We start from the raw sequence: 16,780 nt of genomic DNA on the forward strand, positions 1-16,780 counted from the left end.
ATCAGGACAGGGGAAGAGGTAGATGAATATAAAACAAAAGGAGAAAAGCCTAGAAACACTCAAGAACAAAGACCAAAATAAATGGAATTTGCAACAAAATCCTGTAGAAGCAGTTTAGTAGTAACTATGGAAGAACTCCAGGAACAAATTCCACAATTTATGGCTTATGAGCAAGAAAGCTCTGCCTGAACAAAGAAAACCAAGCCAACTGCCAAAGAGGACATGATCAAGTACTCATGGCTAGATTATGAAAGGATTTATATACTATGATATTCAGTTGTACCTCACACTGGCAACCGACTCTCTTTCTCCTCTACACAGGAGCAACCATGGAAACAGCTACTTTCTGTAAAAACTGGTTACCTACATTCCTACTACTGTTGTTCTTTGAGATGTCCTGCACATGTCCATTCCACATGTTCGCACCTTGTGTGCGCTTGTCTGAGAACTTTTTCCCTCAGCAGTACCCGTCGGGGTAGCTCAAGCACCCTCTGACCCACATGTCACTGCATGCTTGCATAAGAAGAGCCACCCCGACCCTCCTCAGTTCCTGTGTACCTGGCAGACTCTGACAGAGAGGAGGAGGAGGAGGAAGACGACAGGTTGTGGAATGGACATGCAGGGAAACAAGCAGGGAGAACTGGAAGTCCTGGCACAGTCAAGGAATTATGATGTGATTGGAATAAGGAGAGACTTGGTGGGATAACTCACATGACTGGAGTACTGTCATGGATGGATATAAACTGTTCAGGAAGGACAGGCAGGGCAGAACAAGTCGGGGAGTTGCACTGTATGTAAGAGAGCAGTATGACTGCTCAGAGCTCCGGTATGAAACTGCAGAAAAACCTGAGAGTCTCTAGATTAAGTTTAGAAGTGTGAGCAACAAGGGTGATGTCATGGTGGGAGTCTGCTATAAACCACCGGACCAGGGGGATGAGGCTTTCTTCCGGCAACTAACGGAAGTTACTAGATCGCAGGCCCTGGTTCTCATGGGAGACTTCCAGCAGATATCAGGATGATTGGAGAGCAATACAGCGGTGCAGATAATCCAGGAAGTTTTTGGAAAGTGTAGGGGACAATTTCCTGGTGCAAGTGCTGGAGGAACCAACTAGGGGCAGAGCTCTTCTTGACCTGCTGCTCACAAAGTGGGAAGAATTAGTAGGGGAAGCAGAAGTGGATGGGAACCTGGGAGGCAGTGACCATGAGATGGTTGAGTTCAGGATCCTGACACAAGGAAGAAAGGAGAGCAGCAGAATACGGACCCCGGACTTCAGAAAAGCAGACTTTGACAACCTCAGGGAACTGATGGGCAGGATCCCCGGGAGAATAACTTGAGGGGGAAAGGAGTCCAGGAGAGCTGGCTGTATTTTAAAGAATCCTTATTGAGGTTACAGGAACAAACCATCCCGATGTGTAGAAAGAATAGTAAATATGGCAGGCGACCAGCTTGGCTTAACAGTGAAATCCTCGCTGATCTTAAACACAAAAAAGAAGCTTACAAGAAGTGGAAGATTGGACAAATGACCAGGGAAGAGTGTAAAAATATTGCTCGGGCATGCAGGAATGAAATCAGGAAGGCCAAATCACACCTGGAGTTGCAGCTAGCAAGAGATGTTAAGAGTAACAAGAAGGGTTTCTTCAGGTACGTTAGCAACAAGAAGAAAGTCAAGGGAAGTGTGGGCCCCTTACTGAATCAGGGAGACAACCTAGTGACAGAGGATGTGGAAAAAGCTAGTGTATTCAATGCTTTTTTTGCCTCTGTTTTCACCAACAAGGTCAGCTCCCAGACTACTGCATTGAGCAGCGCAGCATGGGGAGGAGGTGACCAGCCCTCTGTGCAAAAAGAAGTGGTACGGGACTATTTAGAAAAGCTGGATGAGCACAAGTCTTTGGGGCCGGATGCGCTGCATCCGAGAGTGCTAAAGGAGATGGCGGATGTGATTGCAGAGCCACTGGCCATTATCTTTGAAAACTCATGACGATCGCGGGAGGTCCCGGACGACTGGAAAAAGGCTAATGTAGTGCCCATCTTTAAAAAAAGGGAAAGAGGATGATCCTGGGAACTACAGGCCAGTCAGCCTCACCTCAGTCCCTGGAAAAATCATGGAGCAGGTCCTCAAGGAATCAATTCTGAAGCACTTAGAGGAGAGGAAAGTGATCAGGAACAGTCAGCATGGATTCACCAAGGGCAAGTCATGTCTGACTAATCTAACTGTCTTCTATGATGAGATAACTGGCTCTGTGGATAAGGGGAAAGCAGTGGACGGGTTGTTCCTTGACTTTAGCAAAGCCTTTGACACTGTCTCCCACACTATTTCTGCCAGCAAATTAAAGAAGTATGGGCTGGATAAATGGCCTATAAGGTGGATAGAAAGTTGGCTAGATTGTCGGGCTCAATAGGTAGTGATCAATGGCTCCATGCCTAGTTGGCAGCCGGTATCAAGTGGAGTGCCCCAAGGGTCAGTCCTTGGGCCAGTTTTGGTCAATATCTTCATTAATGATCTGGAGGATGGTGTGGATTGCACCCTCAGCAAGTTTGCAGATGACACTAAACTGAGAGGAGAGGTAGATACGCTGGAGGGTAGGTAGAGGATACAGAGGGCCCTAGACAAATTAGAGGATTTGTCTAATGAGGTTCAAAAAGGACAAGTGCAGAGTCCTGCACTTAGGAAGGAACAATCCCATGCACTGCTACAGACTAGGGACCGAATGGCTAGGCAGCAGTTCTGCAGAAAAGGACCTAGGGGTTACAGTGAACGAGAAGCTGGATATGAGTCAACAGTGTGCCCTTGTTGCCAAGAAGGCCAATGGCATTTTGGGATGTATAAGTAGGGGCACTGCCAGCAGATCGAGGGATGTGAGGCCTCATCTGGAGTACTGTAGTGAGGCCTCATCTAGAGTACTGTGTCCAGTTTTGGGCCCCACACTATAAGAAGAATGTGGAAAAATTGGAAAACGTCCAGCAGAGGGCAACAAAAATGATTAGGGGACTGGAACACATGACTTCTGAGGAGAGGCTGAGGGAACTGGGATTGTTTAGTCTGAGGAACAGAAGAATGAGGGGGGATTTGATAGCTGCTTTCAACTACCTGAAAGGGGGTTCCAAAGAGGATGGATCTAGACTGTTCTCAGTGGTAGCAGATGACAGAACGAGGAGTAATGGTCTCAAGTTGCAGTGGGGGAGGTTTAGATTGGATATTAGGAAAAACTCTCTCTAGGAGGGTGGTGAAACACTGGAATGCGTAACCTAGGGAGGTGGTGGAATCTCCTTCCTTTGAGGTTTTAAAGGTCAGGCTTGACAAAGCCCTGGCTGGGATGATTTAGTTGGGGATTGGTCCTGCTTTGAACAGGGGGTTGGACTAGATGACCTCCTGAGGTCCCTTCCAACCCTGATATTCTATGATTCTATGTGCAACACATCTTTGAGAACATCAGTTACAGAAAGATAGGTAACAGTTTTTAAATTTGAGTGCTTGTACATGTCCATTCCACTGCAGGTGACTCACAAGCAGACAAACACAGAGGTGGGCTAGGAATCTACCTGAACAGTGATTATGGGACAACGTGCCTGAAATTAGCATTGGCCCTGGACTGACAGGAAATGTCATAATGAAAAGAAAGAGGTATGAACTGATGACCAGGACATTGCTTTACAAATGACTGTGATCAGCACTTGTGCCAAGAAAGCCACTGAAGTTGCCTGTGCTCCAATAGAATGCACCAATACTCTAACTGGTGGGGCTATATTAGCCAACTGGTAGCATAAACAAAAGCACAAGGAGATCGAAGATGAGATTCTCTGAGTGGAAACTGGTTGGCCCTTAGCCCTGTCCACAACTGCAACAAACAACTGTGTGGAAGATCTACAGGACTTAGTACACTCAAGGTAGAAAGCTAAAGCCCTTCTCACATCCAATGTAGTCTCCTCTCACCTCTATGCACATGGGTTTTCAAGAAGAATGCTGACAAACAGATTTCCTGGTTAACATGAAAAATTAGACTACCTTTGAGAAATTTTGGGTGAGGGCACAGATAAATTTTATCCTAATGACAGGAGGCTCTGACACTCGGGCTCTCAACTTGCCCATCCTTCTGCTGAGGTGGCAACTAAAAATGCTACCTCTATAGAGAGCTGGAGCAAAGAGCAAGTTGCAAGGGGTTCAAAAGGTGGTCCCATTAACTTTGCTAGGACCAGTTCAGATCCCATGGAGGTATAGGATCTTGCACATGTGGGTACAATCTGATCAAGCTCTTTATGAAACTGGTAGTGATGGGGTTGGAGAAAAGGAATCTACTATCCACCGAGGTCTGGAAGGCTTATATAGCTCTGTAAGAGGACATCTGGCAGCTAACTGCCAAACTTTGATGTTTTAGGTACAGAAGAGAGTTAAGTACAAGGCTCAGAGGTACATGCTTTGGGGATATGCCTTTCTTCTGGGACCAAATGGAAAAGCACTTCCATTTATGCACATAAGTGCCCCTATTTGAGGGTTTTCTACAATTCAGAAGCACTTCCAGGACATCCTTAGAACAGGATCTCTCCAAAGGCGTTAATCACTAACCATCCACACAATCAGGTGGAAGTCTCATAGGTTGGGATGGAGCATCTGGCCATGATCCTGAGAAAGCAAGTTTGGATCCAGCAGGACAACGGAGGCTTGACTGACAAGGTCAGCAGGGGCAAATAACAGTGTTGAAAAGGGCAAGCCAGTGCATAAAGATGAGATGAGCATGGTCTTGTTTGACTTTGAACAAGACCCTGGGCAGCAAGGGAATCATAGGGAAGTCATACAGTAGGAGGTCCTTCCAGGGTAGCAGAAAAGCATCTGTTAATGAGCCTGGGCTGACAACTTCCCAGGAACAAAAACGATGGCATTTTCTGTTTGACTCTGTTGCAAACAGGTCCACCTGGGGAATCCTCCAGAGCTAGAAGATGGATCTGATGATGTCTGGGCATGAAAACTGCTTGTGGTGATCGGAGACGGTCCTGCTCAGTTGATCTGCCAACATGTTCTGCTTCCCTCGAAGGTAAGCAGCCCCAAGATGAATTAAATTGGTTATGCAAGAATCCCAGAGACAATCTGCCTCCTGGTATAGGGAGGAGTATAATTTATGCAACTCTCTGTTTATGTAAGACATTGACGCAGAGCTGTCTGTTAGAATTAACAAGTTCTTTCCTGCTGTATCAGGAGGAAAGCTTAACAGGCTAGTTGTACAGCTCTTACCTCCCAGACATTTATATGAGTCATTAGATCCTGAGGCAACCAGAGACCCTGATGCTGCAGGGATCCATATGGGTCCCCAAACCCAGGGCTGATGGTGTCTGATTAAAGTGAAGTTTGGTAGCTGTGGGATAAAAGCCTGCACCCTCAGATTTTCAGAGGTCTATCTACCAATCCAAAAAATGACAAAAATGACATTGGCACTCAAACCACATTGTCCAAATGACGACGACTTGGGGCATGTACTAACGCTTGCCATGCCTGCAGCTTGGCATGTTGAACCACATATGTACACACTGCCATGTAACCCACAAGGTTGAGGCAGCTGTACGCTGTGGTGAAAGCTTTCAGCTGCAGCACCAAGCCCCATACTGCCAGGATTATGGCAGCAAGAACATGGCCTTTGCGGAGTCTAAGAGCTCCAATAAATTCTTTCCTCTGTACAGGTTTTAGAATTGATTTGTCTCAATTTACTAGGAGCCCCAGTGCATCGAATGTGGATAGGACTGTAGATACACTAGATAACACCTGAGCCTCGTACTGACCTCTGATCAACCAGTTGTCCACCTAAGGGAACATATGGACTCCTGATTTTCATATATTTGCTGCCGCAATTGCCATACATTTTATGAACATCCAAAGAAAGACAGATCAAATGAGACCACTGAACTGATAATGGACCCCCTTTGCCACAAATCTGAGAAACATCCAATGGTTGTGCCATACTGCAACATGGAAGTAAGTGTCCTTCAAGGAAGCTGGACCAGGGTACAAATACTCTAGATCCCTTAGAGGGGACATAGTACCTCCTTTCAGCTCACTTTGCTATAGGAGATAAGGAAGATAGTGTCTGCCATAGCCCCTTGACCTGGCTCCATAATGGCTTTGTTAATCAGCAGAGCAGCCTGGCAGAGGCTACCGATACCTGAATGTCCACCAACTCATGGACACAACTCCTCTGCCTGAATGTCAAGAACAGAGACCACTCTTCTCAATAGATCTTGATGAGCCCTGAGGCCCTCTGGCAGTGGTGAATCACTTGCTGCCACAACAGCCTCAACTGGTGACGATGAAGCGTACACCACAGGATTCTGAGGTGGTAGCTGCTCCATGACTTGTGATGGGGAACCTAGTTGAGTGACTTCTGGCAGCAGATCTTGGTACAGATTTTGGTACAGAATACCAGAGAATGATGCCCCCAGAGCAGTCTTAATGACAAAGAACAAGATGGCTGTAAGGAGGGCCTATCAGGAGAAGGGACGCCCCATGGTGTCCAGAACGACCACTGATATTGGCTTCAGACCCAACTTTAACTAGACAATTGCCCCTTAGGATACAGAGGCTACTGCTATGACTGTTGCATGACCCTTGGTCCCCAAGTCTCTGCTGGAGGACATACCTGCTATCTTGGATGGGACACAGATAAATGCACTTCTGAGTTCAAAGGGGAAGAATCTGAAATGTCTGTGAGAGCCATGTAGTCACACCCTACACACTATTGTAATAAACTTTGTACAAAGCACACAAAGCATTGTGAGGTGTCATTTGAAGATTCATAACTTGCTTGTTATTATTGTCCTGGTAACATGTGTAGCCACATTGTATGTGAAATTATAAGATAACCCTGTATGATGTTTGTGATGGGGCAGATCAGTCCTGCACTGGTACGGAGGGGGTTAATCCTTCCCTCCTAGCAGAGAAAGCCCCACCCCTGAGGCTCTGCTGTGCATGCTCCACCTGGAAGTCAGGTATAAAAAACTGCAGAACTGCTCAGTCAGGGCTGACTGTGAAGGAGGAAGGACACTTGGAAAGGGCTCCAACCCAGGAGCTCTTACAGCCCTTACCTATGAGAGCTGAAGAGCCAGAAACCTGGACCAGAGGCCTACTGCTATTGCAACCCAGGGAGTGTCTGGTGCTGAGGAGCATGGAAACCCCAATACCATATGGACCACTGCTGCAGGAGGGCTGGTAGGAAGTGACCCAGGGAGGGTAAGGGAGTGGTACCTCGCACCCTTATGAGGTCAGCTTGTTTCAGAAGGATTTCCCGCTGACCCTGTGACAGATCGCTCCATTGCTGGCAGGGCCTTGGGCCAGGTCCCGGTGGAGTCAGGTGGTCCCAGACCCCCCCTACCAGGGGTTACCACCCCCTTGTGACGGTCCCCAAGCGCTAGCCATTAGGCCCCGTTTTGCCTCCAAAGGTGGCAGTATTGACTCTGGCCAATAGGCTGCGCTATCCCACTAGGGGAGGGGGAATTAGGTGGACTCTGGCCATTGGGCTGCACTGCCCTAGAGGCATATTGAATGGACTCTGGCTGCTAGGTTGCATTACCCCACTCAGGAAAAGGCAGTAGACAGATCCTGCCATTGGGCCACACTGCTGACTACCGGGGGAAGGGAGTTAGAAAACGGATGTAGGTATAGAGAGGCAACTTGACTTAAGGGGTTGACGAGGTACAAAGCCTGCCACAATGTTATTAACACATGTTCCAAACCCCACAGCCCTGCCCAAACTGAGACTGGTAAACAGGTCTCTCCTAAACAAAGGAATGCGTGCTCTGCTTCGTTTGCATTTAAGCAGTAAACAGAGTCATCAAGCAGGAAGGGAAACAAAGAGCTCATAACAGGTGAGGAAAAAGCCAGTAGTAGACATTGTCTCCTGGTGCCCAGCTGGAAATGTTTTTCAAGTGAGCAACAAACTATAAAAAGGAGGGACAAACAACCCAGGGCACTCCTCTCTCTCCCTGCCCATCGCATTCACTGCACCTGAAGCAACAAAGGAAGCGTCCATTGGACTCAGGGGTAGAGGGGAGGGAGAGGCGCTGACATCTGTCAGAAATGGTCTAGTTATTACTTAGTCCTGCCTTGAGTGCCGGGGACTGCACTAGATGATCTATTGACGTCCCTTCCAGACCTACACTACTGTGATTCTATGACCTAAGAAGTTTGGTCTGTAAGGCTGCTGAAAGCATGTGGCGGGAAAACTGTGTGCTTTGAATTTAACATAGTTTGTTAAATTAGGCACCAATAATGTTTTATCTTAACTTTTCTTGCAACCATTTCTGACTCTTAAGCTTCATTACCTATATTAACTTAAAATCTGCTCTTTGTAGTTAAACTTATTTTATCTGATCCATTGTATTTTAAATTGAGGTGTCTGGGCAACTCCATTTGGGGTGGTGACAAGCTGTGTGCATATTATTCTCAAAGGAATAACACACTTAATATAACTTGTGCTGTCCAGGAGAGGGCTGGGCAGTACAGGACATACATTTTTGGGGGGAAATCTAAGACTGAGGGTGTGTTGGGGTCACCCTACAGCATAATCAAGGCTGGGGAGAGCCAAAGTGTAAACCAAGCTGGCTGGCAGGCTGCAGTTACACAAAGACACTCAGGGTCTGGCTTGCATGCTGGAAGACTGCTTCTGAGTAGCCCAGGTGGGTGCTACTTACAAGGCACTGTAAGGCACCTAACATTGCAGGGCAGGGGTGACACAGCTGCTCATTAGACTGGAGTGTACCCTGGTATGTCACAATGTTCAACATCATGGCAGGAGCAGAACAATTTGGGACTGGGGATAGGCAACCTGAGCCAGGGGATTGCGATTCCGGGGATATCATTGCCCTTTGACTGCACTGGCCTTTCCAGAAGCATGGGAGGTAACGGTACCATGAGCTCCTGACATGGAGAGGTTGGCGCGGCAGGCATAGGTACCAACTGTAAACTTTCTTGCATTTCTGGGGATACTGCTACAGGGAGGCGAAGCAGATCTCCTGCAGCTGCATATACCTCTGGGGTGGTTGGGAGCAGCAATGACAGATAGTTCTGCACCAGAGATCTTTTGGGGGATGCCTTTGATGGACCTGGTGCAGGCTCTGGAAGTGGCAATTCCTCCTTAACTCAACAGTGCTCCAGTGAGAGACTCTCCCTCAAATGTCTCTCAGGGTATATCTACCTTGCAATGAAAAACCCGTATCTGGCCCATGCCAGCTGACTTGGGCTCACAGGGCTCAGGCTAAGGGGCTATTTAATTGTGATGTAGGCATTCGGGCATGGAGCCTGAACTCTGGGACCTTCCCATCTTGCAGGGTCCAAGAGTCTGGACTCCAGATAGAGCAATGGTACATGACAGAGGGTGCTTGAGCCATCGTGATGGGTACCAACGAGGGAAAAATTTCTCTAACAACTGTGCATGAGACGTGCACACACCTATAAAGGAATGAAAACGTGCAAGCACTCAAAGAAAAACTGTTGTAGAGTCTAACAATGTTGAGAAGCCCTATTTGAAGGTTATTACAGCAGTCTAGCATGGACATGATCAAAGCACGGAGGACTGTGGTCAGTTCTACAATAACTAAATTTTCTGAATAATCTACAGCTGTCGATAGCAAGGGCCACTCAAGGCCACTGACATACAGGCCTCCATCCTGAGAAAGCAAGTCAGGGTCGACTCAAGTTCCATATGTTTCTCACCAGTGCATATACTATACACATGAATAACGGGAACCCAAAATGGCAACATGCTCCTCAAAACTTTCCCCTACCCACAAACAACCACCCTTAACCTTGTATGTCACAGCTAGCTGTCACTCTCTCCAAGTAAAAATTTCAGCTAATTAGTCCAGTGACCAAGCAACTGTCCACAATGAGGCTACTAGACACAGTAAGGGTCATAGCATCGACACCACAATCCATATCATCAGATTATCTCCCCTGAGAGGGCTCTATATACACAGAGCAGCAAAAGGGACAGAAAGAAACAGTGGGAAAAAATTCTGGGCACTCTGAATACAGGACAGTGTCCATAACCACCCTCTAATTCCTCCCTTCTAGGAATGGGTACAGTCATCAAGGGGCATCCAGATCCTTTCTTAGGGACCACAGCTTTATCACCAGCACCTGAAAGTTAATAGCATGAAAGACTGCTAAAAGATCTGAGTGTCATCAGGAACAATTTTTTTATTCAGTGCCAGGAGGAGATTGCCAACTGCATTAATCAGGGTAGTCTTGATATGTAGACAGTCTGAAAATTCCATTAAGATGAGAGAAACTTGAAGCTGTACAGTCACTATGTTTTCCAATATTCTTCCCTGAAAGAGGGAGTTCTAAACAGATTCAGCACCACAGAAATTGATTGGTAGTTTTGGCTTGTGGCTACAATTCCTAAAATTTAACACAATCCTGTATTATTTATAGAGAAAACAAGGATGCTCTGGAAATCTGAGGGCTGAATGAAATGAAGCGTGTGACTGCTAAAGATTTAGGTTTAATCAGTTGCTCTTGTGGTGAAAAAAGACACACAGAACATAAAACTAGTTGTTTAAAAAGACAAACAGATCAATCCATCCTCCGATTGGGAACTGGGATCAGCAGCAGTATAGATGGGACACAGCTTATTTATAATTGCATAGAACCACTGGACATGCATGGAATATCAATCCCAGCTCTGAATGATCTCAGGACTTCCTTGTGAAATGACTACCCCTCCATGTTCGTATTTACCGGTCAACAACCTTTTGTTCAGGGGTCATGATGCCATTGTTTCCTTACTCTGCAGCTATATGATACCTTCATCTTTAAAGCAGAAAAGCTCTTAATGCTCTGAGTAACATTAGCAATTTCCTCTGTTTTCTGTCAGAAGCTACACATTGCCTACTGTAGCTCTTCTCTGATTCGATCACCTCCAGTTGTCTGTACCCCCTGAAAATGCCTATGGAGTTGTTTGTGCTAATATGATGCAGCTAGCTTGGTGTCAGGTAAAGAATGATTATGTGTAGCCGCTTTCCACAGTCACATATGGCTGCTACGTGTGCATGTTTGTGTCCCTCTGCACTGGAGAGCACAGGAAGGCACAGCACCACTTCGATCCCCAGTTTCCACTGGATGGAACATAAGACTGCTTGTATTAGTTTCACACAATTGGGAAATAGATAGATTTAAACATCTCTAAGGATGTTCTGTATATTCTAAATATTTTTTGAAAAGCACTCTATTGAAGAGTATGGCACTAACAGCAATGGCATGGGCCAGACAGTACAGAAAAATACTGTTGGGGAAACTGGTACAATTTTGATAACCACCTCAATCATGAGCTGCAATAACCTTGCTACTACTGTCTCTATTTAATAGAGACTGCCAATCATCCAAAAGTTTTTAATATGGAATAGGGTAATACTAACTGCCTGTTCACTTGTGACCCAAGTTATCAATAGTTCATTTTTTTGGGCCATGGTATTAACTTCATCACTGGAATCAAAGCATTAAAAAGCTGGTTCCCAGTATTCCCCAGTTCATGTGGGCACAGGGCAATGAAATTTGATAATCTTCCTCCCCCAACATTCCTTTTGCTCCCAGTTGCTCACCCTCACCCTGAGCCCCTTAACATTTCTCCAACTCCTAGCTTAGGGGACTGACCCCACCCTCCCAATTCTCACTTCTACTAGAGTTCTACCATTTCCACCCCTCTGAGCTCATTTGGTCCACCTCTTTGCCCATGCGCCCTATCTAAATAATAATATACTGATAGACAAAAAGCATAGTTTTAAACTAAGCAGAATTTGAACTTGCATCCCAGCCCACATGGTCTCTCCTGCACTCTAACCAGCAACATCAAAAAGTTTGCTGGTTGTCTACCCTATGGCTCAAATTGAAGCACATAACACTAGGTTGGTGACTTGGTACCTCTCTCCCACAAAGCAGTCATCTTGTTCTCCAGAATCTCACTTTATTTAAAGAAAAAGTATTGCTAGCCCTTATGGTACTGAAGAAAACCTTCAAAATGTAAACCAAGCACAAGCCACACAGTGACATCTACCTAATTCCACACACGACAACTCAAAAGTATAGCTCAAGGTATTAACACCACCATTTGTTTTTTTAGGGGTGTTAAATCAGATTCCCAGTGATGATAATTTAAATGTCTATATGGTAAACAATTTCACTACTGACCAAAGCATGTAAGAGCAGGGACTACTGAGTCCCACCAAGGGAAGCCAATCCTGCAGAGCTGAGTGGGGCATCTGAGCCCCTGCCATGACCAGGCCAGCCCACTTCCTCAGGGTAACGAGTGTCTAGACTGCTCTGATACTGAGCAGGGATCCAGGAAGCACTCTCCTGGTGGCTGTTGCTTCTCCCACAGCTGTAGGCTGTCTGCAGATCCAGGCAAATACTACTGTATCAGTTAACAGGTTACATTTTAAATGCTTTTCTCTAGAACCATGAGATTGGGGCGTGGAGGGTTTTAAATAAAAGCTTTGATTCTGACATCACAACTCTGGAAATCAGTGTCCAAGGCATGTAACTACTGTGCCTATACATTATCTGCCCTTAGAATCATAGAATATCAGGGTTGGAAGGGACCTCAGGAGGTCATCTAGTCCAACCCCCTGCTCAAAGAAGGACCAATCTCCAATTTTTGCCCCAGATCCCTAAATGGCCCCCTCAAGGACTGAACTCTCAACCCTGGGTTTAGCAGGCCAATGCTCAAACCACTGAGCTATCCCTCTCGCCACAGTACTCCCTCTAATTTTTTACGTCCATGTGCAGAATGTATTTTATATGCACCAATATGGGGATGTGTGACACATCACCTTCATATAGGTGCACATAAAATCTATGTGGTGGGGGCGGGGCTGAGAGATTCGGGGTGCGAGAGGGGGCTCAGGGCTGGGGCAGAGGATGGAGGTGCAGGTGGGTGCAGGCTCTGTGGTGGGGCCAAGCATGAGAGGTTTGGGGTGCAGGCTACCCCAGGGCTGCAGTGGGAGAGAGGACTCTCCCCAGCCCCCTCTCGTGCTGCAGCAGCTTGGGGCTAGCGGCGAGGGGTGCCTCTTCCTGCCGCAGCAGGTCTTAATAGGGGCTTAATAGGCAGCTGCGCAACTTAGAGGGAACTTAACCTTGGTATATCCAAACCTCAGGAGCCCAGCAGAACACATGTGATGATATTCGACACCTCTGCACAATCTACTGCAAGTGACAACTGATTCCAGTTTCCCAAGTAGGCTGAGTTTGGATTGTTGATGGAGCTTGGACAGTGCCATCATTATACCCCCCCCCCCCCAACTATCAATATGAGCCTTAGTTTTCTTCTTCCAATAAGACTTACGGCAGGGAGGGACTTACTGCACAATAAACTATAGCACTGCTATCATGATCACTCAACACTAGCAGTAAAAGTAACCTAGTAGCACAATACCGCTTTGAGCATCAGCCCAAGTCTCTATTTACGTAGAAGTATGTTTTGTACTCTTATCGAAGTTGCTTTTCAGCAGATTTCCTTAGCACAAAAAATACCCCATTCCAAGATCTGCCCATTCACTTTTGGTAATGCTCGTGTAAAAAGAAATAAGTAATTTAGGATTACTAGTTCTTCTGCAGGGTGTTTCGTTAAATATATTCTAAAGAAATTCAGAGTTCAGCTGGAACTTAAGCTTTTGTTAATGCTAGTTTGTCTCAGAGGTCACTGTTAATTGTCTGGTCTTTGAAATAGACTTTGGCTGGATTTTATACATGAGCTATGTTCACACACTGTGCAGTGAATTATGTGATAGTGAAAAATACTACTTATCCTTTCTCAAATTCTGTAAATTTCTCATACTATAGGTATCTGGTCAATTTTTAATTATCTTGTTTTACTGCAGAACTAAATCTACAAGGAGCATATGATAAACATCACCTCCCATGTAGCAAAAAAGTGGTTGAATACTCCAACAACAGTTCCTGTATAGAATTATTTTGCTATCTTAGGGCATAGCTGCATTTCCATCATTAATATACAGCTTTAACTTGTGCCTCTATTCCAGGCAGCAATAGCCACAAAGCACAACCCCTTCACACAGGTTACTCAACAGACATAAAAATAACTGAAGAGATGTGGATACACACAGGCTATTGCTTTGCTGAAGACCTAAATATGTGCCTACACCAAATGTTCCTGTGCAATTCCTTCTAGCCTTTCTACAGATTTTAAGGAAATCAGAATTTTATGTGGATAATTCCCCAACACTGAATATAAGCTTGCTGGCACATATGAGTGTACTAGAATGTAGCTTCTCATATTTAACTCAAGTTACTTCATCAGGCTATGATTAGTTATAAATTGAAGACAGATTATGACAGAACAGTTGTAAATTAAACTATTGTTGCAACTATGTTTTTTTCATTTTAAACATTAAGTGAATTGCTTCTCTAAAATGTAATCTTAATATAGGATTTTGTACCACCCACAAACAAAAAACAGAAGTTTTAACCTACTGTACTGACCCTTGGTGGTCCAATAATCATGCCTGTCCACCTTGTAAGTGTCATATCTTCATCATCTTCAAGGCCCCAGCTTACTGTACCATCGCCTACTCCTTTTTGACCTTCTTCAAGTTCTTCCAACAAGCGAAAATTACGAGGGACTTTAACTATTTAAATAAAGTGAAGTAATGTAAATAGCAATATTAACGAGAAAACATAAGTCAGTGATTATTAAATTTATAGTCTGAATGACATCTTAAACATCACAATTTAATATAATTTCAGTCATAAAAATCCTCACAAAGCATATTTTGAGTATCTTAATATAAAATATTTTTAGGCACCCAGTTTGAGATTAAGTCATTATTTGAACACACTAGGATTTGCAACATAATTAAGTATTATATAGTAGCAACATGTTCAAATAAAGCAACCTGCTGTCTTAAATGCCATGGTAAAAGTGTTTAAGAAAACAGTAACTATGGGTCTAAGTGTATCACCAGATACATTCGTAAGTCTAAATAACCATATAGTAACAGATTTCTCCCCGCTGCTTTCAGCTATTGTGCCACAAAGACCATGAAATTCAGATTATGGAATTTTCTGCACTGCTAACAATAGTTTTGTACTTAAATTGGGAAAATACTAAGACCCACTGTTCCGGACTGGTGGAGTAGAGAAGTTATGCTAGGATTATAGCAGCAGTGTTGGGACTGCACACATTGGACAGCATGGTAAATGGAATGCTAGGTGTCTCCAGCACCTAATAGACTGCCATTACAATACATATATATTTTCTGTAACAACATTCCAATCGTCAAAGAAATCTAATTATATGGAACCAAATGCACGCACACCCATCACTGGCATTCCGATTATAAAAGGGCTTGAAAAATTGTATGAGATATCTGACTGATATAAAAGACAAAAGAAGTGGGCCACAAGTGATGTCCAGAGGTCACAACTTCATGATTCTTGTCAGTTTCACTACTGCTCAGAGGATTCCTGATAGTTTTGGTGAAGTTGACCAGCATCTTGTCATTGGGCAAGCTATACGTAGCAAAAGAAGCATGGATGCTACCTTTGCAAGCTCATGCAGACAAAATTACATCAGTTTAAATTTGCTCAGTTTTCAGAACCATGTGAGCTAGAAACTTTTAAAATATGAAAGGGCTAAATGGGACATCATTTAAAAAAAAGCTCACTTTTCTTCACAAAAACAGTAATACTTGAAAAAAAAGAAAGTGAAAGGAATTACAGGAAACAAAATTCTCTGGGCTAAATCACCACTTGGTACAAGTTTGCATAGCTCCACTGAAGTCAATGGACTTACACTGATATACCTGGCCCTCTATCTTTTCAGTTTATTTTCTGCTTTTGACAACACCTTGTAAGTAGACTCCAAGGCCAGAAGGGACCATTATGATTATCTAGTCTGACCTACCTGCATAACAGAATTTCCCCAAAATAATTCCTAGAGCATATCTTTTAGAAAAACATTCAATATAGATTTTAAAATTGCCAATGATGGAAAATCCACCATGACACTTGGTAAATTGTTCTCATGATTAATTACTTTGAATGTTAAAAAAATTAAGCCTTCTTTCCAGTCTGGATTTGCCTAGCTTTAATTTCTAACCATTAATTATGTCATACCTTTCTCTGCTAGACTGAAGAGCTCATTATTAAATATTTATTCCCCATGTAAGTATTTGCAGACTGGAATCAAGTCATCCCTCAACTTTCTCTTTGTTAAACTACATAGATTAAGCCTTGCGTCTGTCACTGTAATGCAGGTTTTCTAATCCTTCAGTCATGGCTCTTCTCTGAACCCTCTCCAATTTTTCAATATCCTCCTTGAATCGTGGGCATCAGTGCTGGACATATTATTCCAGCAGCAGTTACACCAATGCAAAGTACACAGGTAAAATAACCTCTCTATTTCTACTCAATATTCCCTTTTTTATGCATCCAAGGATTGCACTAGGTCTTCTGAACACAGCCACTGCGAGTTCATGTTCTGCTGATTACCCACTATTATCTCCAAGTCAGCTTCACTGTTCTCCTGTATAGCCAGGTAAAGCTCCTAACCTACAAACAATTACACATGTAAGTTTACTTGTTTAAGAAATCCCATTGACTACAGTGGAACTAATCTCATGTAATTAAATTACACACATGCTTAAGTGTTTGCAGGATCCTGGAGTAAATTAGAGTTTCCAGTTTGGGCCTTTTACATTGCAACAGGAGGGGAAAAACACATTTTAAAATAGGAAAAAGTTATTTTCAATCCAAAATATTGGCAGATATTTCTGGGGCAAATG

The 16,780-nt window shown here is 44.3% G+C and overlaps 1 protein-coding gene across 1 annotated transcript in view; it reads right to left on the reverse strand.

The window, feature by feature from the left end:
* The window catches only part of UBE2V2 (ubiquitin conjugating enzyme E2 V2), a 47,001-nt gene that overhangs the window by 19,544 nt on the left and 10,677 nt on the right, over positions 1–16,780 (reverse strand). The window contains exon 2 of the mRNA XM_084619533.1: positions 14,478–14,623. Within this exon, the coding sequence (XP_084475659.1) occupies positions 14,478–14,623 (146 nt within the window). The remainder of the gene's footprint in view (positions 1–14,477; positions 14,624–16,780) is intronic.

The sequence above is a fragment of the Lepidochelys olivacea genome (assembly GCF_965140295.1).
Source record: "Lepidochelys olivacea isolate rLepOli2 genome assembly, chromosome: 2".
In the NCBI taxonomy this organism is placed as follows: domain Eukaryota; kingdom Metazoa; phylum Chordata; order Testudines; family Cheloniidae; genus Lepidochelys; species Lepidochelys olivacea.